At 55.7% G+C, this 22,025-nt stretch overlaps 1 protein-coding gene across 5 annotated transcripts in view; it reads left to right on the top strand.

Annotated features, from left to right (window-relative positions):
* Positions 1 to 22,025, top strand: part of Col6a3 (collagen type VI alpha 3 chain) — a 77,764-nt gene that overhangs the window by 36,773 nt on the left and 18,966 nt on the right. For all 5 annotated transcript variants that reach the window (XM_013359152.3, XM_040268062.2, XM_040268064.2 and 2 more), the window contains 23 exons: positions 780 to 1,385; positions 3,095 to 3,706; positions 4,705 to 5,304; positions 6,062 to 6,399; positions 7,462 to 7,540; positions 8,469 to 8,614; positions 10,236 to 10,328; positions 10,768 to 10,821; positions 11,380 to 11,451; positions 12,078 to 12,104; positions 12,206 to 12,250; positions 12,367 to 12,420; positions 13,109 to 13,171; positions 13,688 to 13,753; positions 14,170 to 14,223; positions 15,425 to 15,460; positions 15,899 to 15,961; positions 16,479 to 16,541; positions 17,834 to 17,896; positions 18,908 to 18,970; positions 20,384 to 20,434; positions 20,631 to 20,666; positions 21,116 to 21,178. In XM_013359152.3, coding sequence (XP_013214606.2) covers positions 780 to 1,385; positions 3,095 to 3,706; positions 4,705 to 5,304; positions 6,062 to 6,399; positions 7,462 to 7,540; positions 8,469 to 8,614; positions 10,236 to 10,328; positions 10,768 to 10,821; positions 11,380 to 11,451; positions 12,078 to 12,104; positions 12,206 to 12,250; positions 12,367 to 12,420; positions 13,109 to 13,171; positions 13,688 to 13,753; positions 14,170 to 14,223; positions 15,425 to 15,460; positions 15,899 to 15,961; positions 16,479 to 16,541; positions 17,834 to 17,896; positions 18,908 to 18,970; positions 20,384 to 20,434; positions 20,631 to 20,666; positions 21,116 to 21,178 — 3,347 coding nt within the window. The remainder of the gene's footprint in view (positions 1 to 779; positions 1,386 to 3,094; positions 3,707 to 4,704; positions 5,305 to 6,061; positions 6,400 to 7,461; positions 7,541 to 8,468; positions 8,615 to 10,235; positions 10,329 to 10,767; positions 10,822 to 11,379; positions 11,452 to 12,077; positions 12,105 to 12,205; positions 12,251 to 12,366; positions 12,421 to 13,108; positions 13,172 to 13,687; positions 13,754 to 14,169; positions 14,224 to 15,424; positions 15,461 to 15,898; positions 15,962 to 16,478; positions 16,542 to 17,833; positions 17,897 to 18,907; positions 18,971 to 20,383; positions 20,435 to 20,630; positions 20,667 to 21,115; positions 21,179 to 22,025) is intronic.

The following is a 22,025-nucleotide window of genomic DNA, read 5'->3' as shown; positions in this document are numbered from 1 at the left end:
TCTTACTTACTCCACACACAGATGCTGTTTCTGCAGCCTTTGGTTCCTGGTCCACTCCCTCTCCCACTCCTCAGAATGGCCACGCCCCTTCCTCTCCTTTCTTCCTACCCTGTTTCTTCCCCCCTCTCCTTTCTCAGCTTGCTCTCGGCTGGTGGCCTAAGTCCTGTTGCACCAAGAAAATACAAGTAAATCCAAGAGAAGTTCCAGAGGCTCCCCTGACTCTCACTGGCCGTGATGTCCGTGTCTCAGTGGTGGCCTGTCTGGGATGGTCCGTTTCTGTCTCTGTGGCCACTTTCTCCTCCCCTGCCCAGGGCGTCCTCTGCAGTTCTCTCTCCTACGCCACCCTGTACCACCATACGGCACGATTCCTCTCGTGGTACCAGTGTACTGCTTCCTTCTCTCTTCAACACTCTCTCTGTGCCCCTGTGTCCCTCCAGCTGCACTGGACATCTCCCCTCAATCCTCTCTGACCACCCCCAGTCTGTGGTTCACCCTCACCCTCCACAGGAAACACTCCTATCTGTCCCTCCATCTGCTGAAGCCGGATGCCCACTCTGGTGCCATCTTACCCAGTCTGTGAGAAGCACCTGCCGCAGCTGAGATTTCCTCCTTCTGGAAACGTCCTTGTCACAGCTTCTGCTCCCTGGGGGCACTCGTCCTGACCTTGCCTGCTCCTCCTCTTGCCTCTCATGTACAGACACTGAGGGGCGCAGGGCTTGCTCCTTAGACTGATATTCTAATGTGCTTCGTTAATGCTAAAGATCACGTTTGGTTCACAGGAACTGGGAGCAAGAAGGACGTGGTCTTCCTCATTGATGGGTCTCAAGGTGCTGGCCCCGAGTTCCAGCACATACGCTCCCTCCTCGAGAGGCTGGTGGAGTACCTGGACGTGGGCTTCGACACCACCCGGGTGGCAGTCATCCAGTTCAGCGAGGACCCCAAGGTGGAGTTTCTGCTGAATGCCCACGCCAGCAAGGACGAGGTGCTGAACGCGGTAAGGCGGCTGCGGCCCAAGGGCGGGAGGCAGGTCAACGTTGGAAATGCGCTGGAGTACGTGTCCAGGAACATCTTCAAGAGGCCGCTGGGGAGCCGGATAGAAGAGGGTGTCCCGCAGTTCCTGGTCCTTATCTCGTCGGGCAAGTCTGACGACGAGGTGGAGGACGGTGCTGTGGAGCTCAAGCAGTTTGGGGTGGCCCCTTTCACCGTGGCCAGGAACGCAGACCGGGAGGAGCTGGTGAAGATCTCTCTGAGTCCTGAGTACGTGTTCTCCGTGAGCACCTTCAGGGAGCTGCCCAGCCTGGAGCAGAAACTGCTGACCCCCATCACCACGCTGACCTCTGAGCAGATACAGCAGATCCTGGCAAACACCCGCTACCCTCCCCCGGGTAAGACTGGTGGGTGGTGGTCTCCCTCCGGGTGTTTCTGATGGGGAAGGGAGCAGGCTCGAAGGCCTGGCTAAAGGTGACAATTTACAATAAAGGGTGCTCTTCCACCTTGACACCTCCAGCCAGGCGCCCCCAGGATGGCCAGCGACTGGACAGGTTGACACTGTCCCTTGATGTCCCATGGGAGGATGGGCGTCTCAGTCATAGGGCCCTGGGTTTGAGCTTGTGCCGGGCCATTTTGTGGAAGGCCTCAGGAAGTGGGACTTTGGTGTGGACTGGGTGTGGCCACGCGGTGGAGGTAGTTCTTCAGTGGGCTACCTTAGGAAGACAGGGTAAAGATGGAAAAGAAGCAGGTCACCCCTGCCCACCCGGACAGCAGTGTGGTCACCTTTGTGGTTTGGACAGTTCCCAGGTTTTTGTCTGTGTTCACATACGATTACAGCAGCCTCATTTCTGCCTTCTCTATGGTGACCAGAGTGGCCTTGTCTGATGCTGATGTTCTGTGGGGTCCTTTGGGCCTGGCAGGGGACCCCCAGGTTGTGTGTGCTGGGCCTGCTTCCCAGCATGAGAGGTACTTTCTCTCTCCCAGTAAATGGCTCGGTGACGGTCATCTCAGTTTCACTGTGCAGCTCTTCCAGGTTGGATGAGACCAAGCCAGGTGGACATCTGTCGAGTGGCAACCTATTAGTTCACTTACATGACATCTGAGAAACATCAAGGTTCTAATAGGAAACTGTAGCTCATCTTTCCCAAGACGTTTTTGTTAATTTTGTACCAGCTGAGTGTCCCTAATCCAAAATGCTGGGGACTAGTCGTATTTCAGATTTTGGATTTATTTGGGTTTTGGAATATTTGCATGTATGTAATGAGATACCTCGGGGAGGAGACCAAGTCTGAACATAAAATTCACTGATGTTTCTTATACACCTTATGTGCATCGTCTGAAACTGATTTTATTCAGTTAAAAAATAATGTTGTACATGAAACAAAGTTTCAGTGTGAAATTTTCTGTGTCCAAACAAACAAACAAACAAACAAACAAATTTCTGTTCAAAAAATTTCAAATTTTAGATTTCTGATCTTTGGTTAAGGGGTGTTCAATCTGTAGTTAAGAACCAATTCATGTAAAGAATTGGGGCAATAATCATGAAAATAAAGACTTTGTATAAATCCTAGGGATACGTGGCCAAAAGAGATGAGGGTGTCTCAGTTGGTGGGGGTTGTTAATGTGACAAGTGGCACTCAGGGGACTGGTGGTCCCTCACAGAGACCCGCCCCGAGGGCTGAGTCAGCAGCAGTGCAGGCCGGGGTCAGGGGTGGACCTGGGCCTCTCAGGACTGTCACAGTGATGTCACAGTGACCTCTGTCTTTCTCCTCTCCAAGGACGCTGTTCTGCGGCTCTGTTTCCGACTCTGTAGAGGGTGCTCTTCCAGGATCTGTTTCCAAATGCTGCTTACGTTTTTAAAACTAGTAGGAACTCAGACCACAAAGCCAAGATGAGAAAAGGGTCAACCCGGGGAGGTTTGGGGGAACTTGAGGTATCTTAAGAGAGGAAATTTAAAAGGCCCGAGAGGCAGTGGCCGCAGTGGCTGGGCGGAGCCCCAGTGCCGCCATCGTGCCCAGCCCAAGGAGTGGGGCCGAAGCAGAGGCCGGAGGAGCTGGGCAAGGGCAGCAGGGCACTGACCTCCCTCTCCTCCCTGTGCCCTCAGCTGTGGAGAGCGACGCCGCGGACATCGTCTTCCTGGTCGACGGCTCCGAGGGCGTGCAGACGGATGGCTTTGCCAACATCCGGGATTTCATTACCAGGATCGTCCGGAGACTCAACATCGGCCCCAGCAGAGTGAGAGTCGGGGTGGTGCAGTTCAGCAACGAGGTCTTCCCTGAGTTCTACCTCAAGACCTACAAGTCCCAGGCGCCCATGCTGGAGGCCCTCCGGCGCCTGAGGCTCCGCGGCGGCTCTCCGCGGAACACGGGCAAAGCGCTGGAGTTCGTGGCGAGAAACCTCTTCGTCAAGTCTGCGGGGAGCCGGATAGAGGACGGCGTGCCCCAGCACCTGGTCCTGGTTCTGGGCGGAAGGTCTCAGGATGACGTTTCCAGGTTCTCCAAGGTCATCAGTTCCTCGGGGATCATGACCTTGGGAATAGGAGACCAGAACGTGGACAGGGCCGAGCTGCAGACCATCGCCAGCAACTCAAGGCTGGTCTTCCCGGTGCGGGAGTTCAGAGATCTCCCCAACATAGAAGTGAGGGTCATGAACTCCTTCGGACCCTCTGGGGCTACTCCTGGGCCTTCCGTGGAGACACCGCCTCCTTCAAGGCCAGGTAGGAGCTCTCTGGCCCTCTACTACAAGTGCACCATCAATGACTTTTAAGTAAAATATCATCGGCATTCTTTGTAATGATTTTCTTTCAGGGCCTTTTCTGCAGATAATATTAGAAACTAAACACTGGAAAAAAGTTGAAATAGAGGGAAACATATCCCCCAAAGCACATGGTCACTCAGCCTTGGTCACTCCCACGGTTAGAGGCAGCCCACGGCGGGCTCTGTAGGGGTGCACTGGGGGCTAATCTAACCGCTGGCCCTCAGGAGAGACAGCGTCTCGGAGTCAGACACACCATGCCCCACTGGCTGCCACTTTGAAATCAGGGCCTTCCCAGAGATGGGACGCTCAGCACAGTCCGCCCGGGCCTCCTTCCTTGGCCTTCAGGTGTGTCCACCACCATCTTCTTCCTCGTGCTCCTGGCCCTCTCCTGTGGAGATGCCAAGAGCACGTTGGATGCCTCCACTACCCACCCTTTCCTTGCCCTCCTCTGGGCAAATGGACATTCAGATCCCTGGTGCATGAGCAGGACTGGGCTTCTAGAAGGATCTGCATTCCATTTGACTCTCCCTGCCTCTTAGCTTGGCTGTGCCACATCTGTACCTCTCACATGGCCTCCAGCTTCCTCTCCTTTTCAGTGGACTCTCTGCTGCTTGATTAGGACCAGAACCACTGGTTTCAGCAGACTCTCGCGAGGCTCTGCATCGTGAATGGATGGGCCCCCTAATCCTCCCCAGGGTCTACTTTCCACTTTCCAGTCTGTCTCTCTAGCCCTTCCTTGCCCTGCCCTCCACCTGTCTCCCCCGACTCCTGACAGAGACTTACTTTTGACCCGAATTAGAAGGTTTCATGGCATTTCCTAGACATCGAGAACCAGACCCCTGTGGAATTCCTGGCACAGTGCCCTCTTTTGCATGTCTTTTTTTGATTGATGTTTTGTGCCTTTATGTTCCGGGTACTGAGAACAATCTCTCCCCATGTTGGTTGTGACCCCTATAGAGAAGAAGAAAGCGGACATTGTGTTCCTGTTGGACGGGTCCATCAATTTCAGGAGGGACAGTTTCCAGGAGGTGCTCCGGTTCGTGTCTGAAATTGTGGACACGGTTTATGAAGACGGCGACTCCATCCAAGTGGGGCTAGTCCAGTACAACTCCGACCCCACGGATGAGTTCTACCTGCGGGACTTTTCCACCAAGAGGCAGATCATTGACGCCATCAACAAGGTGGTCTACAAAGGGGGTAGACACGCCAACACCAGGGTGGGCCTGGAGCACCTGAGAATGAATCACTTTGTGCCTGAGGCGGGCAGCCGCCTGGATCAGAGGGTCCCTCAGATCGCCTTTGTGATCACCGGCGGGAAGTCGGTGGAGGACGCTCAGGATGTGAGCATGGCGCTTACCCAGAAAGGCGTCAAAGTGTTTGCAGTCGGTGTAAGGAACATCGACTCGGAGGAGGTGGGGAAAATTGCGTCCAACAGTGCCACGGCCTTCCGCGTGGGCAATGTCCAGGAGCTGTCGGAACTGAGTGAGCAGGTCCTGGAAACACTGCACGATGCGATGCATGAGACCTTGTGTCCTGGTGTGACCGACGTCTCCAAAGGTAACCCCGTGGGCACATTGATCCCTGGTGTGTATGTTTTCAACCTTTTCCCTTTGAAGTTTGCAGGTTTTTTTCAGCGATCTGGATTACCCAGATCCCAGTGCTGGCTATGGTGGCAATTGGTGGCTCTGAGTATTTACTTATGTCAACATGTGTGGGTGGGCCCTGGTACTCCTCTGACCACTGTGGTCTGGTGTCTCCTCCCAGGATAATAGATGAAGTCAACCTTCTTTGCCCTTATAAAAGATTTACTTTTTCTCTTATTTATTTATTTATTGTGGTGCTGGGGATTGAACCCAGGGCCTTGAGCGTGTAAGGCAAGAGCTGTACCAATTGAGCTATACCCTCAGCTCCACTCCTATTATTTAAATTCCACAAATAATTCAGATGTGTTCATCTTTGGTTTTGATTGCAGGTTGATTGGATCAATTGTTTAAGATCAGTGGATTTGCTTTCTGAAGTGCTCCTAGTTTCGTGCACAATCTTGGTGCACAAATGCCAGCTGTATATCATCACACCCAAAATAGCACCTTCAGAAGTGCGAACTTTTATTAAATGGCCCCAGACTTGGGTTTCTTGCAGCCACTCTCTTGTTTCCCTGTGTGAGGCAGGCCTCTTGCTTCTCAGAGCTCTTACACAGAGGATCTTTGGCTCGTGAGCCAGTGTCCCGGTTCCCTGGGCCAGGACTAGGCCTATCACAGGTAGAAGTAGAATTCTTGGCAGCTTCAACTTAGAACTGTGCATTTCTCCTTTTCAGCCTGTAACCTGGATGTGATTCTGGGGTTTGATGGATCAAGAGATCAGAATGTGTTTGTGACTCAGAAGGGCCTGGAGGCCAAGATGGACGTCATCTTGAACAGGATCAGCCAGATGCAAAGAATCAGCTGCAGTGGTGGCCAGCTGCCCACTGTGCGGGTATCGGTGGTAGCCAACACACCCTCGGGGCCCGTGGAGGCCTTTGAGTTCCAGGAGTACCAGCCAGAGCTGTTTGAGACCTTCCGCAACATGCGCAACGAGCACCCCTACATCCTCACCGCCGACACGCTCAAGGTCTATCAGAACAGGTTCCAGAAGTCCTCGCCAGACATCGTGAAGGTGAGCGGGCCACACTCCCTGTGCAGCCTCTGGAGTCTCTGGGAGCAGGGGCCCCAGTTCTTCTCACATTCACACTCTGCACAGGACTGGGTTTTTCGTGCCCAGGTGGAAAAATTCTTCATTGATTGACTGGTCATAATTTCATGTCAAATTCTGCTAGCTTTACTTAAGCTCTAAAAAATACCCTTGGTATCGGTAGTGAAGCTTGAGTGAGTTGGATTTCGGATTCATTCATGTTTTTTTTTGTGGTGCTGGGGATTGAACCCAGGGCCTTGTGCATGCCGGGGAAAGTGCTCTACCCACTGAACTACACCCCAGCCCTCATTCATGTTCAATGACAGTCCTGCCCATTAAATAAGGCACGTTCTCAGCTTGTGTCTCTCCGTGTGTACGTGTTCCTACATATGTACATACACAGGCACGAGATGTGCACACACCATTTGTTTGTCAGGGATCTCATTACAAAGTACTGCAGGCTGGGTGGCTTGAGTAACAGAAATTTATTGTTCCCTCTTAGCGAGGAAGGCTGCAGTCTGACCTCGCTGTCAGCAGAGTGGGTTTTCTCTGAGCCTGGCTCCTGTTGGTGCACTTGGCTGCCCTCTGTGTTACTGTGCCCTAAACTGGAAAGGACACCAGTCATTGTGGACTAGAGGCCACCTGAGACCTCGCGTCACTTTCTCGCCCCTCACCTCCTTCTGAGCATAGCACATTCTGGGCACTGGGGTTAGGACCTCGGTGTGTGGGTTTTGAGGAGAGCACAGTTCAGCCCCGGACAGAAAGACAGACACACACCGTTGGTAGATACCACATCTGAGAAATAGGAGATGAGAATGAGGTGAGCTGATTGATTGTCATTACTATTTGTGTTTTTAAAAATTAACGAAGCACTAAACTGTGCTCATTTATTTCAGACCTCTTATTGTACCACATCCTAGACCACGGCCCCAATTTCCTCAACTGTAAAATGAGGAGTTTGATTTAGACAAGACCCTTTTAGGCCCCTTCCCCAGCCTGGAGTCTCTCTCCTGCTCAGGTGGGGCCTGACTCCTCTCTGGCCTGCAGGTGGTCATTCACTTCACTGATGGCGCAGACGGAGATCTGGCCGACCTGCACAGAGCTTCCGAGGCTCTCCGGCAAGAAGGTAGGTTCAGGGGCTTCCTTCCCGCGAGAACCAGCCCCGGCCAGGCAGGGCTTGCTGCTCTGCTGAGAGAAACCGCTGGTGGGAGTCTTCGGGGCGCGGGCAGCTTTAGTTGGAGGACTCTCCCTGGCATCTTGGCCTTTCCGTGCCGGCCTGGGGCTGTGGGATGAGGCTGACAGGAAATCTTTCTGAGCCAGGGATGGCTTTATCCCCAACCCCTGGGGCAGGCCCTCAGGCTCTGAGACCCATGCAGACGGCAGAACACCTAGAAGGGGGATGGTTTGAATCAAGTGTTGGGTTGTCCCAGCCCGTTACATCAGCTAGAAATGCTTGTGCTGCAAAAACTCCACAGCTCAAGGACACTGCAAGATTTAAGTTAAAAAAACACTGGAATAAGACAAGATAAATGATATATGTGAACTTAGCAAGTCTCAGGGGCAGGTGAGCAGACAGGTGAACGCCAGGGCCAGGTGAGCAGACACACCTGCAGTCAGGTGCTCATCTGCTTTGAGTTTGGCAGCGCTGACTCTCAGAGCAGTGGCTGTGAGGGAGGGCTCAGGGAGCGTTGGCGGAAGCAGGATTTATCTTAACAACCTTCTACTAATGAGCTTACTTCCCCAGCTTTGAGAGGAGACTGTGCTACCTGACCGGGGGCCGTGGTGGTTTCCCCACGGCACACCCCTGCTCGTAGGAGGGGCTTGAGAACCTGTGAAGACCCTTCAGGTTGCCATTTCCTGTCTTGAAAGTAAAAAGTTTAGCTAATGACACCTTGGAAACAGCAGCTCAGAGGAGTCTGCAGGGTCGGTTTGATCAGGCATGTTAAAGCCAAATTTATGCTGAATTTGCTTAAAACAACCACCACCACCCAGCCAGGAAAACCATGTGGCGGCTCTGACAGGCCTGGGTGAGCTGGGTGCCCGTCTCTCTCCAGGAGTCCACGCCCTGATCCTGGTGGGCCTGGAGCGGGTGGCCAACCTGGAGCAGCTGACGCAGCTGGAGTTCGGGCGAGGGTTCATGTATGACAGGCCCCTGCGGCTCAACCTGCTGGACTTAGATTATGAACTGGCGGAGCAGCTCGTGAGTTTCATTTCCAGGTCTTTGCTGTGATCTAGGTACGGTGGTCTTGGCATCTCAGCACCAGGAAGCCAGTTGTGGCCTGGGGAGCGGGGACAGGGCTCTGGGTGGATGGTTCAGTTTGTTCAGTCCACTTGGGACCGGCCTTGTGGCCCTGTGTGTGGACCCTTGAGGAGGCAGCTTGGAGCTGGAGCATCAGCAGCTGCAAGGTGGGTCGGTGGGTCTGCAGACCCGCGGCCGGGAAGTCCCCTGTGCCCAGGAACAGTGGCTTTTTTGCACCATCCCCAGCCACCCCCGGCCACCCTTCCCCCCCCCCCCCAGGGCTGAGGACCAACTCAGGGCCGCGAGCTCCTCAGGCAAGTGTCCTGCCACTGAGCTAAATACCCAACCCCCCCTTTTTTATTTTTAATTTTTGAGACAGGGTCTCACTAGGTTGTTTGTAGACTTGTGAAGCTGTGGGGCTGGCTCTGAACCTGTGATCCTCCTGCCTCAGCCTCCCAAGCTGCTGGGATTCCAGGCGTGTGCCACGGTTCCTGGAGAATCGTAGCTTCTTATAATGACTTTCATTCGTGAGATTGCTGGGAAGGCAGAAGCTTGCCACCGACCAGCCCGGGACAGGCAGCAGCCCCCACAGTATCTGAGAATTTACGTGATGAAAACTAGATGTCACCTGAAAAGGAAGGCCAAGGCCCCTGGGGGGGGAGAAGAGCTTTCACTGCCTTTCCCTGAGGCTTCTCTTCTCCGAGCGAGCCCAGCCTCTCTCAGCAGGCCGAGTTGCCTCGTGGCCTGGGAGACGCGGGAGGCAGGCCCCAGTGGAGAACTAGGGTTCTTTGGTGGTGGCAATGGAGAACCAAGTGGCTGGGATGAGCTGCCTCGGCCCCTCCTTCCCTCCTACCCTCTTCCGGGCTGGAGTTAGAAGTTTTTACTGGGTCGAGTCAGTTGACGAATCTGGGACGGGGAGAAAGTGAGAGCTCCAAGAAGCTCATTGCAAGAACACGCGTGTGGCCTCCGCTGGCTCAGCAGATGGAAACGCATCTGGGTTGCGCCCTTGCCTCTTCAGGTCAGGCGGGCGGTAGGGTGCACAGAAGTGTGAAGTGTGTGTGTGGGGTGTTCCAGGCCCTGGTGACCTGGAGTTGGCTTGTGGCCTTTGTGGCTCAGCGGCTGGGGCCACTTGTGTCTGCTCCAACCCACGGTGGCTCCAGGGTCCCCTCCAGGCTGGTGCCGTTTTCTCAGAGGACAGCTCTGCAGAAGCCATGCCTTGCCTCTCTGTTTTGGAACCATCTTCAGTCCTGGCCAGATGCAGTCTGTTGGTTAGGTTTGCACTGGACTCTAAACGTGGGGTAGTTATACTTCAGATTTGAAGCTTGGCTGTCTGTGTTGGAAGCTTTTAGAAACGTGGCCACTCTGGGGACCTAGTGGAGGAAATCCACCTTTTCTTTCCTCTTGGTGACTCCCTCCCCCCGTTCGTGGAGCTGAACCCTCGGCCAGGCCTGTCTTTGCGGGGGGGACTGCCCCTTGGGTGACCACGTCTCACACTGCGAAGCCCACATGTGTCAGCGTATTCATGACTTTCTGCTCGACGCTTCTTGCTGTCTGAACCCTGTGCTCTCCTTCACTTTGGCAGGACAACATTGCTGAGAAGGCTTGCTGTGGGGTTCCCTGCAAGTGCTCTGGAGAAAGGGGAGACCGCGGGCCCATCGGCACCATCGGGCCAAAGGTGTGTGGCCCACTTGACCCTTCCTTAGACTTGGGCCTACAGCTGCCTCAAGGCCGACCATGACTCAGCTGGGCCACTTCTCTGATATCGTGGCAAGGAGGGGGCACTGCTTAGGGCCTGCTGGAGCAGGTGCGGGGAGGTCCACGCGTCTGCCAGTCTCCTCTTCCAGGGGATGGGGGACTCTCTTCTTTAATAGACTGGTTCCTCATTTCCTAAACTACTGCGGACGCTGTGGCACTGCGCCTGGTGGCCTCCCTGTGCTGGGCAGCCGGGTTCTTAGCTCGGGCTTCCTTGTCAAGGGACAGCCCGGAGGCGTTAAAGTCTAGGCAACACCCGAAGCCCTGCTGGGTTTCAGCTCCACCCCGCCCAGCCAAGGGCTCCCAGGGAGGGGTGCAGAAGGAGGAGCCGGGGTTAACAGGGACCGTGTGCTGTGTTTCAGGGCATTCCTGGAGAAGACGGCTACCGAGGTTACCCTGGTGATGAGGGCGGACCCGTAAGTGCACGCTGCCCTGTCCCTTAAGCTCTTGTCTCCTGTCCCCTCTGTGCGGGGTGAGTTGTGTCCATCAGCTGAGCCCCCAGCAGGGCCTTTGGGGGCAGGGCCTGGGCCAGATGTGGGCCTGGGCCAGATGTGGTCCTGGGAGGCTTTGGGGCCCTAGAACAAGGTCCAGCCCTGGAGTAGGGGACAAGAGGTCGTGGGGAGTAGGTGGGTTCTCTAGGACCCCTGCAGAGATGCCGGCCTGGCCCCACTGGACAGCTGGGGACTAAGACCATGCAGAGGAGTGGCGAGAGGACAGATCCTCTGTGAGAGTCCAGCACCTTCCCTGGGCCACCTGGGGGCCAGTAGTGCCCTTTGGAGCTGCATCCCTCCCATAGCCTGTTCTCTCTAGGGCAGCTACAGGTCCCTCCAGGCCTGGCTCTGGCTGCTGAGGTCCTCTGGCTCCCCGAACTGCCCAAGCATCGTTGCCGGGAAACCCGTCCCTGGCCTCTGTTTGCAGGGCTGGGGGACAGGACGAGGGCTCAGCTGGCCTGACGCCTTCCTTTCTCGCAACAGGGCGAGCGAGGTCCCCCTGGTGTGAACGGCACTCAAGGCTTCCAGGGCTGCCCGGGCCAGAGAGGAGTGAAGGTACAGTGCGGGTCAGGTTGGTGCTTGTGGGGTGACACACATTCACAGGGTGACCGTGCTCAGGCTGACGCGCCGGCAGGAGGACACCAGCCCCTCCATCTCAGTGCTGGCAGCCGGGGCCTCATCAGAAGGCAGCCTGATGGGTGGGTCAGGAGCGTGGAGCTGGCCCCAGCTGGAAGGGAGCCTGGGAACTGAGGAGCCGTGGAAATACACAGCAGTCAGGAGACAGTCACGAGGGCGGTGGGAGGCCAGGGCCAGGTGGCCTGGCGCCCTGGGCCTGGGAGAGCCAGGAAGCCCAGGATGAGCCGGTGCTGCCGGAGTCTCTCCTCTGTGCTGAGCTCCCGGCAGGTGCTGAGGGAGGCCCTTCGCCCCGCAGTCTCTGAGTCGGCCTTGGCCTTGAGAGTACTGTCTCTGCTCTCGGGGCCACTCCGCCTGCCAGGGAGCCAAGACCAGCAGTGTCAGCCCCAGGCACATCAGTTCATGGCCCCCACATGACGGAGAGAGGAAGCCGAAGCAGCAGTTTTCAGACACTAGGGGTTCAAGGGTGGGGGGGGGCCTCGGGCCTCCTCTGCCCCAGCCTCCCAGCCGGGCAGGAAGAACTCACCTCCCCGTCCCTTGCCTTCCAGGGCTCTCGAGGATTCCCAGGAGAGAAGGTATTTGTGCTCGTTTTGTTTTGGGGAAACTCCTCCCCCGCCGCCCCCGTCTGTCTCCCGATCTCCCCCGACACTCACCCGTCTGCCTTGCTCCCTCTCAGGGCGAATTGGGAGAGATCGGCCTGGACGGTCTCGATGGGGAAGAGGTGAGTGATTTTACTTGTTGACTCAAACCACTCCGGGTCCCAAAGGTTCTAGGAACGAACCCCCTGGTCCACAGTGGAAGCTGTGCACCAGGTGATTTTCCTGTTGTCTTTGGCAGGGAGACAAGGGGCTGCCGGGGTCTTCTGGAGAGAAGGGGAGCCCGGGGAGACGGGTAGGTGAACTTCCATGGTGCTGCGCTTGTGGAGAGAACACGAATTCCCCTCTAGGGCCTAGGTATTTCCTTTATTCATCTGCGATAAGCCCACTTCCTCCAGGCAGCCTTCCCTGACCTCCTCCCTGCAGGTGCGCCCCGGATGTCCCTCAAGTCCCCAGCCATCTCTGACACAACACACAGCATCTCCTGGCTTGGAGAGCACGTCCCACAGGGCAGGGACTGAGTTTCTTTTGTTATAGATAAGTCCCCGGTGCCTGGCTCCCCAGTAGATTTTTGTGGGTTCACTAAGTAATTCAGAAACATGTAGAAGGGGTTTGCACTCATGTCAAGTGAGCACATGGTGACGCCGTCCCAGTCGAGGGGCAGGAATCGGAGCCTGGGATATTCAGGGCGAGACAGAAACCCGGCGAGGAGTGTGGGGACCTGGTGTTCAGCACCACTGTGGCTGGTGGAGTAGGACAGTGCTGGGGATCCGGGCTGAGTAAGCGGATTTCTTCTGCTCTTGTCACGAAAACAAAGTAACTGTGAGTGACAAGAAATGTCCGTTTTCTTCACTGTGGACCTCGTTTTGCTGGCTACGTATATCCCATAGCATCGTGCTGTGAACCTCGAATACACTCAATAAAATTCTTTTAAAAACCTCCAAGACACTAAGTTTTTAGCTTCCACTTCTGCGTTAATTTAGGGTGACAAAGGACCTAAGGGAGACAAAGGAGAGAGAGGGGACGTGGGGATCCGCGGCGACCCGGTAAGGTTTCTCATCTGTCCTGAGCTGCGGGGAAGTGGCGGGGCCTGGGGAGGAGGGACCTCACTGGAACCCTGTGACGTGTCCCTGTGCCTGCTGTGCTCCTCCTGCCACCCGGGGTTGCTGGGTGACGTTTGTCCCCAGCCACAGAGAGGAGTCACAGGGAGACCTCAGAGGCTTTCCACAGTGCTGTCTCAGGACACTTCAAATCTGCTTTTGGAAACCATTTCCCGCTTTCCTTGTTTTATGGCTCTGTAAAAGGGTCCACTTCTGACCCGCCTGTCCCCTGGGACCCCAGCCTCTGTGGCGAAGGACAGGTTCCAGGGACCTGGGCATTCTCCTCCCAGAGCGGCTTGCTGACGCCCTGCTCGGCTCCGTCACAGTGGATGGATGCCATCTGGGTGGGATGTGGCCCTGTGCTGCAGAGCCTTGTGCTCACGTCACCGCTGACACTTCTGGGCCCTAGGGCCGTGGCTTTCCTGATGCACAGACTCATTCCCTGGCTCATGTTGTTCTCAGGGTGAATCAGGACGGGACAGCCAGCAGAGAGGACCCAAAGGAGAGACTGGCGACATCGGCCCCATGGTACCGTGCTCTGTTCCTGTCCCCCTGAGCTCGGGGCTGAAGAGATGACTCTCACGCTGGCTCAGCAGCAGCTGCAGAGGCCATGCTGTGGCCTTTGACGTGAGGGTCATGTGGACCCCACAGAGGCCCCGTGAGGCTGGCGAGTGTGTGCCGGCCCTGAGGGATCTCCAGGGCCAGAGCAGCCGGTGCCCGGCGGGCTGTGCCTTGGCAGAACGCATGCCCCTTAGGTATTTGTGGAAGTGTGGGTCAAGCCAAAGGCTCGCGGAAGTGGGGACAGACCTGGGCTGACACTTCCTCCTCCTGCAGACGGGCTCTTCCCCGGGACTGACCCTTCCTGACCCCTTCGGGCACTGTGCCAGGGTTAGAAGCTCATCTCTGAGGGTCAGCATCTCACGCCATTCTTTCCCCCACACCAGGGTCTCCCAGGGAGAGACGGCGTATCAGGAAGTCCAGGAGAAACTGGGAAGGACGTGAGTACCTTCGGGCTTTGGGGACCCTGTGGTGATTCTCAGCAAGTGCCACTGATCTGCCCAGCACTGCCTGGTACCCGGGCACTCAGCGGCGCTTCATTGAGGAACCCAACAGGGATTTCTGAGGCCATCTTGACCTGCCCGTCCTGGGCTGTGCTGCTAGAAGACCACAGACCGGGGCATTTACGATGGCCTAGGACAGGTCTCTGCTCTGACAGGAACCGAGGATGAAAGCTGGGCCTGGGCAGCTGGGAATGGGTCCCCAGCCACCGTGGGAGTAGCAGAAGCACATTCAGGTCCCAGTGGCCGACTGTGAGGGGCTTTCTCAGGGACAGGCTCCCTTGTAATCAACTGAACACTCGTCATGCTTCCCAAATCCACAGGCCCGCAAATATCGAAAATGTTACCTTAAAGATTTGAACATTATAATGCTGTAGAGTTTCACAATGAAAAACAAACGTGGAAATGTTCATTTCTGGTGGCCATAAGCTCTCACGACTCAGTTTGTAAGTAGTTTCCTGAAATGACTTAAAGCGCAGGGTGCAGACAGTTGGTTTCAATTCTTTGCACGAGGCAGAAGATGGATTGTGTCCCCCCAGCCACTGGGCGATGTGACTCTTCACACACCTGCCTCTGGCCTGGCTGACGAGTCACTGGGCACTAGGGCCTCACACCAAACTCTAGGGTGTCCCCTTTGGGAGGGGGCCTTGCACAGATGATCCAGGACATTCCCGAGCTCCCGTCTTGAACCTCCGAGTTACCATGGGCGAGGGCACGTGTCTGAACCAGAGCCACCTCTGGCGTGTCCAGGAACAGGTGTCCCAGGGACAAGCCTGATCTCAGTGCCCAGGACGCCCAGGTTCAGGGATGGGTCGGACCTGGACGCAGCGAGTGTCGTCCTTGTCCCTGCTGCTCGCTGTGGCTGAGGAAGGGCAGGAAGCGAGGCAGGTCGCTGTCCCGCCGTCCTCACTGCACTTGGCTGGGGACTCTTGTGCTGCTTGGCGGGTCGGAAGTGATTCGAAACTCCCCTTTGATTTTAAGAGTGACCAGGAAGCAGGGCTCTCTGTGGTGCGGGTCCCCCCGATGCCTGGGCATAGTTTCTGACCCTGGGGCCAGCAGTGGGGATACCCGGGCTGGGCTCAGGGGCCCCGGGTCCATGCCAGAGTCCCCGTCTCCTCTCACAGTGTGTGACTTTCCACAGGGCGGCTTTGGCCGAAGGGGACCCGCAGGAGCTAAGGTGAGTCCAGGCTGGGCATCTCTCCTGGAGGCACGCTGCCCCTCACTGCTGGATGATCCAGCCCAGTGGTCAGATGCCCTCCTGGGCTGTCACGGCCACTGTTTCTGCCAGCCCCTCGAACTCAGCCCCTTCAATAGGGGAAAGGTCCCCAGGGGAGCGTGGGGGTGGAATGAAGGGGACATGACTGATCAGGGGATGTCCCTGACGTGTCCCTCAGCTGGTCCTCTGGCCTGTGAGGGACAGGCGTGGGACAGGCATGGGTCTAAAGCGTCCTCATTTCACAAAGCCCTCCTGAGGATCAGGTGAGGCAGGGTGAGAGACGTTGTAATGTGCAGAGGTGGCTGCCGTGTGTGTGGTGTCTCGTCCTGGGGTGACCCTGTCTGTCATCTGGGCTGTGGCCCTGTGAGCCAGGCTGACTCCTCTTCTCTTGTCCCAAAGGGCAACAGGGGCGGTCCAGGCCAGCTGGGCTTCGAGGGAGAGCAGGGCACCAGAGGCGCACAGGTGGGTGCTCCTGCGGTCACAGGCTTGTGACTCTGCCCAGGTTCCCTGGTGTTTCGTGGCTTTAAGATCAAGGTGGTATGCACACAGGATTGGCTTTTTGACAATGTGTAGTTGGGGGCACGATGTGCCTTTGGTCTTGTGCAGTGGTCTCAAGCATTTTTATTAGCCCCCAAAGTGACTTTGTACAAAGTCACCCCCTAAGCCCCTGGTCACCATCAGTCCTTGTTTTTATGTATTTGTCTATTTTGGACATTTCTTATTAATGCAATCATTTCATGGGTGACTTTTGAGTGTGGTACCTTTCACTTAGTAAAAGATTTTTGAGTTTTATCCATGTGTGGCATGTGCCAGAATCTCATTCCTTTTCATGGCTGAGTAATGTTCCACTGCGTGGACATGACACAGTGGTTCTATTTGTCAACTGTTGAGTGATTGGGTTGTCTCCACCTTTGGTGACTGTGGGTAAAGGTCACATGGGTCCCCTCAGCAGGACTTACAATGGTCTTTCACTCCTCAGGGCCCGCCTGGTCCCATTGGTCCTCCAGGCCTGATGGGGGAGCAAGGTATTTCTGGACCTCGGGTAAGTGTCTCCATCTGACCTCCCCTCTGTAGCTAAACAGATGGCCCAGAACCTGGCCAGGCTGGGACTTCCTGGGTGATGGGACTGCAGGTGGGCCTGTCTCTCAACTCTAGACTGCAACACAAACCCTGGGTCTATCTTTGGCCCTCTCAGTGGGAGAAAACGAGACCCCATTTCTTAGTGATCCAGTGACCTCTGCGTCCTGATCTGTTTCTCCCAAATGTGAGCCCTGGGTGGCAAACAGGAGAGGAAGTGCCTCTTCTCGGGAGTTTCAGGATGGAACTGGATAAAATCTAATTAAATCTACTAAAATCGGTAGAAACGCCAATGTTAGCAGACACCTCACGCTGGGCCCCCAGAGAGAGCCCCTCTAATTCAGCTCTTAGTGTGGGGTCCCTCCACCTGCAGTTCAGAGCAGAAGGTGTGAGCTTGCTGTGACCGCAGGGTTAGCATGTGTCGCAGCTGTGGAAGAGCAGAAGCAGGGTGCCATTGTTGGGTGGGCTCCAGTGCTAGGACCCCACCCCATTCAGGTTTCTCTCATGTCCAAGATGATAGGCAGGGAGCCATGTCGTCACTGGCTGCAGGACGTGGCCGTGGCTGGTCAGCTGGTGGCCCTGCTCGTGTACCTACCAGGTGTGCAGGAGTGTGTGGTGTGGAGGCCACTCGGTGACAGCTGTCAGTCATTGCTTAGAAAGTCCTTTATCTCTTGAGAATGGATAAATAACTAGTTTTTAAGTTTCTGGGTTGTATTTTTTTAACATTTGTTGAACTTCTGGTTAACCAAGAATTCAAGGGCACAGGTGCAAAATTGCTGTTACCAACAGCCCAGAAGCATCCATGAGACTGTGCTTCCCATCAGCTCCTCCAGGGCTGTTGCTGGGTTGTGTAGGCTGCACCCATTGTAAGGTTTACTCTCATTCACTGATTTACCCATTCACTCAGCAGACACTTAAGTACCTCTGGATACCAGCTGCCCATGGTGGGGTGGAGCGTAGAAGGGGAAACACAGTCCCATAACGTCAGGGGCTTGTTGGGAACCTAACATTTGCATGTGAATCAGCTGCAACATGCAGAGTCCTGACCCAGGGCTCTGGGCGGTCATGCTGATATCTGAGACTGGCACCAGCCATTTCTGTGCACATCAACCTTTGAAGGTCAAGTGCCTAGGATCCGTAGGCAGCATAGTTCACCTGCCCTTGGGCTTGACCTCCACACAGGGAGGAGCTGGAGTTCAGGGCCCGTGGGCTTGGATGGTGAGCCCTTTGTGACACACCCCTTTTCTTGTGCCACAGGGAAGTGGAGGTCCTGCTGGGGCTCCTGGAGAACGTGGCAGAACCGGTCCCCTGGGAAGAAAGGTTTGTCTGGAGCAAGGAAGAGCTTTTCCGAGGGCGGGGACTTGGGTGGAGGCACATGTCCCCTCGGCCTCACGAAGACTCTGCTTAGTTTTCACATGCCTCCTCCTCCCTGCTGCCCTGCGGACAGCACTCACCAGCCCCCTCACGGCGCTCACCACAACCCGCCCAGTGGGCTGCTCTCTCCTGACCAAGGCCCCCCCCCGCTGGCTGGTAATCTGGTCCATTCTTGCCTGACGCAAGCTGAGGGAGCAGTGTCCTCCGATTCCCCAGAGCAGCTGGGCACAGCTCCGCGTGGTCTCAATACCACAGGGTGCCAGGATTTTTACATCTGGGCAGAGCACACGCAGCAGCTCTGTGCACTGTGAAGTCATAGAGACCTAGACCCCAGGGACTTGTGCCACAAAGGCCGAGCACCTGCCTCTGTCGGCTTTGAGAAAAAGGACTCTTTCTTCCCCAGAAGCCTGTTCCCGTGCCCTGGGGGAATAAGCGCCAGCCCTCTGCCTTCTTTCTCATGCTCCACATGAAGGCTGCAGTTTTAAACAAGACGTGTGACTTTTTAGATTGACGTATGATAACGATGTGTCCGGGGTACGGTGTGATCTTGGATGTGGGTATACAGTGCACCGTGTGTCTTCGTGGTGGGAACCTCGGGACTGACTCCTCCAGTGTTCTGGAGATGTCCGATGAGGTCGAAGCTGGACACCTGTGCCACACGACAGGACGCACTCCCCTTCCCAGTCGCGTGGGTTGCTGTGGCTCAGCCTCTCCGTCCCCTGCACCTTCCCAGCCTCCTGACCACGGCCTGCTCTCCTCTCAGTTGTTCTCCTGGCTTCTGCACTTCAGGGAGGACCCTGGGCGCTGTCTTTCTGCGCCTGCCTCATTGCAATCATAAATGACCTCATAGAACCTGAGCTTTCAGAGGCCCTGGGGGACAGTGGCCGAGCAGCAGCAGGGCTGGAGCCACTGCGCCCCAGCCTCACTCACCATGTCCCCCCGTCCTCTCGTGTCCAGGGTGAGCCTGGAGAGCCAGGGCCAAAGGGAGGAGTCGGGAACCGCGGCCCTCGCGGGGAGACGGTAAGGCCCGGGCACTCTGTGCGCTGCTGATGCTGGGACCTCGGTTCCCCCGGGAGGCGGCTGGGCATTGCTTTTTGTATTACTGGGGATAAGACGGAAAATCCTGGAATCTGCTGCTTGTAACCAGCCAGTAGGTTTCAAAATGTCTCACTTAATTGGCGACGAGGGAGGGAGTGCGGGAGCCTCTCTGCTAGGTGAAGGCGGGGTTTTCCAGAGCTTGAAGCAGCTCTAGACTCCACACCCTTGACCTGCTTTCCTTCAAACAAGTTCAGGTGCTTGGGTTAACGTGGGATTGGATTAGGTGAGTCTCAGTCCGAGGGAGACGTTTCTTCTGAATGAGACATCCTAGGAACAGAAATCATCATTACTCATTTTTGAGACGGTTATCTAAACTCATCCAAGTCTCGCTAACAGTGGTTTTGTCATGTATGTTTCTGTGTAGGAAAAGGAGACCTATGATTCACTGGGAATTTTCTAAAATGAGTCACTACACCTGAAAACTCTGTAAAGACCGTGCTCATCAGACGTTATGAACCCCAAGTTCTAAAATATTTCTCTGTATTTCTTGTCTTCGGCTAATTGAAGTTAAAAAAATCCTATTTCTATTACTTTTAGTCTCAGAAGCAGAGGGAAAAATCAGACTTTAAGATCTATTCAGATCACTGAAAGCAACCTCTCCCTGAGTCTGCTTCCGGACATTTGGGGTGATTGCTCTTTAGCTCTTGGTGTCTATTTAAAATTGTAAATTATTGGAGTGTTGATTTTAGATGTATCAATGTAGATTTCATGTAAATTGTTCTGATGCTTTTCGAGGAGTTGACGGTGCCCGTTCTGAATGTCCCACAGGAGAGGCCTGGGGACAGGTGCTGGGCATGGAGAGGAGGCGTTTGGAAGGAGAGTCATCTGGACATGGTGCCTTGGGAGGACAGGAAGGGGCTCAGAGAGGGGGAGTGAGCTCTGGGCCCAGGGGAGCCAAGAGAGCCCGAGAGTTGGGTTCATTGTCCCTGTTTTTAGTAGCCTCGAAGACTCCTGGAGGATGTTCGTGAGCTGGCCCCAAGATTCCTTCCAACTCTAGGATTCCCTGGTTTGCCGAGCTCTGCGTCCAGCAGTGCTTGATGTTCGCAGGCTGCACTTCTCGAGGGCGAGCCGCTCATTCAGAGCACTGGTCCTTCTCCATATTCGCAGTCCTCTGCCCGGGGTTGCTAAGGGGTCCTTTGTGCCCTCCGCCTCTGGACACGGCTTTGTTCACCCACCTGTAGGATGGGGGAGGGCGGGACGCATTCCTTCTCCTGGTCCTGCTCTGGGGACATTTCAGGGCCTCAGGGACTGTCTGCGCAGGACAGCAGCAGGGCAGCCAAGGTGGCCTTCAGTGGCCACGGGGGCACCGGCAGTGATGTTCCCTTTTCCTTCTAGGGAGATGACGGGCGAGATGGAGTTGGCAGTGAAGGACGCAGAGGCAAAAAAGTATGTCCTGTGAGGCTCTGGGAAAGTCCCTGTTGTCTCATGACTTAGAGAATTCTCTGTTTAAATCTTATTGTATTTTAGTGATAGATGTTTATGTTTGATGATTCTACAGACCTTTTTTTCCTTTCAAGGTCAATTTATTTTAGGTGATTTTAAGTTGGTACCCAATATTGAGTCACTTATTTGTGTTTTACAGGGAGAAAGAGGATTCCCTGGGTACCCAGGACCAAAGGTAAATCTTCCCTGGAAATGGAGCCTCAGCACGGGGTTTGCAGGAGTCCGTGTGTCTGTGAACCAAAAAGCACATCATCCTGGCTTCAGTCGCCACATACTCACTCCACCTCCCTGGGAAAGACCCCACCCTCTCCGGGGTACTCCCTCTTCTAAGAGCAAAAGGAGGTGACAGCACAGCGCTTGTGCGGTTCCCTGGAGTGAGAGTGCAACCAGAGGACTTCAGAAGCTGTAAGATGCGTAGCTTCCGGGATTCTCTCACTGCTGATTCAATAACCCAGGCTGTCAGCAAGTGCCACCTGGACACTGGCAGCCCTGGAGAAGCCAGTCCGTCACCACCTGGCTGTCCTGGAGAGTGTGGTCGAGACGCCTCACGGCAGTCCTGCCCGCGGTCCCCAGCTGGACCTTCTGTTCCAGAGCTTGATGTGCTATTTTTTGGTTCTCTTCCAGGGAGTCCCTGGTGAGCCGGGGGGAGCTGGAACACCTGGGCCCAAAGGCATCCGAGGCCGAAGGGTGAGCTCGCCTGGGCCTGGGCCGTGGGTTGGGAATGGCTCCGTGCAGAACAGCATCACCAACTGCCGAGGCCCGGGAAATCGCCCTTCCCTGGGCCTGGCCAGTGCCACCACAGGGTGAAAGAGCAGGAGCCCCAGGTCCTAGGCCAGTGTCTCATGGCCCCCTGTGGCTGTGGTCTGCGGCCTTCCTCCTTGCCCTCCTGCCCACTGGGCAGTCCTCAGAGCCCCCTCCCCTAGGATGCCTCAAGGTGCCCAGCCCCCAGGTACCCCCAGTGGGGCGTGAGGGAGGCTCAAGTCGGGGGACTTTGGGAGTCCGTGCAGTCACATTTGGCCAGGGCCCTGGACAGTGGCAGCAGGGCTTGCTAGGTGTCGGGGCCATTACGAGGGCTCCTGGTTGGGCCACAGGCTCTGCGGCTCTGGCCATGAGCCTCCTCTTCTGTTAGCTGCTCCCGGATCTGGATTTCTCTCTTCAGTGGACTTTCCTTGCCCTCCTAAGACTGCCCCGGGTCTGGAATTAGGGACCCATGCTCTAGGTGGAGGCGAACATGGCCAAGACTAATCTGCAGCCTGCAGTGCAGTTGGGCAGTGAGGGTGATGGCGCTGTACACGTGGTCAGCGAAGGCAGTCAGTGAGGCATTTTTACTCAGGGTGGAGTTGGAAGCACCATCAGTCATCCACACGAGAGATCCTCTACTCGTTTGCGGTTACCGAATCTCTTGGGCATTCGAGCTAACCCTTTGGTTGGTTGGTGGGCAAGCCTTTGTCCCACCTGAACCTGCCAGAGAACACAGTCATGTGAAGTGACACCAGAGTCCAGGTCCCCTGTTCTGCACTTGACTTGTGGGGCG

Source organism: Ictidomys tridecemlineatus, chromosome 7, assembly GCF_052094955.1.
Source record: "Ictidomys tridecemlineatus isolate mIctTri1 chromosome 7, mIctTri1.hap1, whole genome shotgun sequence".
Classification (NCBI taxonomy): Eukaryota; Metazoa; Chordata; class Mammalia; order Rodentia; family Sciuridae; genus Ictidomys; species Ictidomys tridecemlineatus.
This window is presented reverse-complemented; position numbering and strand designations above follow the sequence as displayed.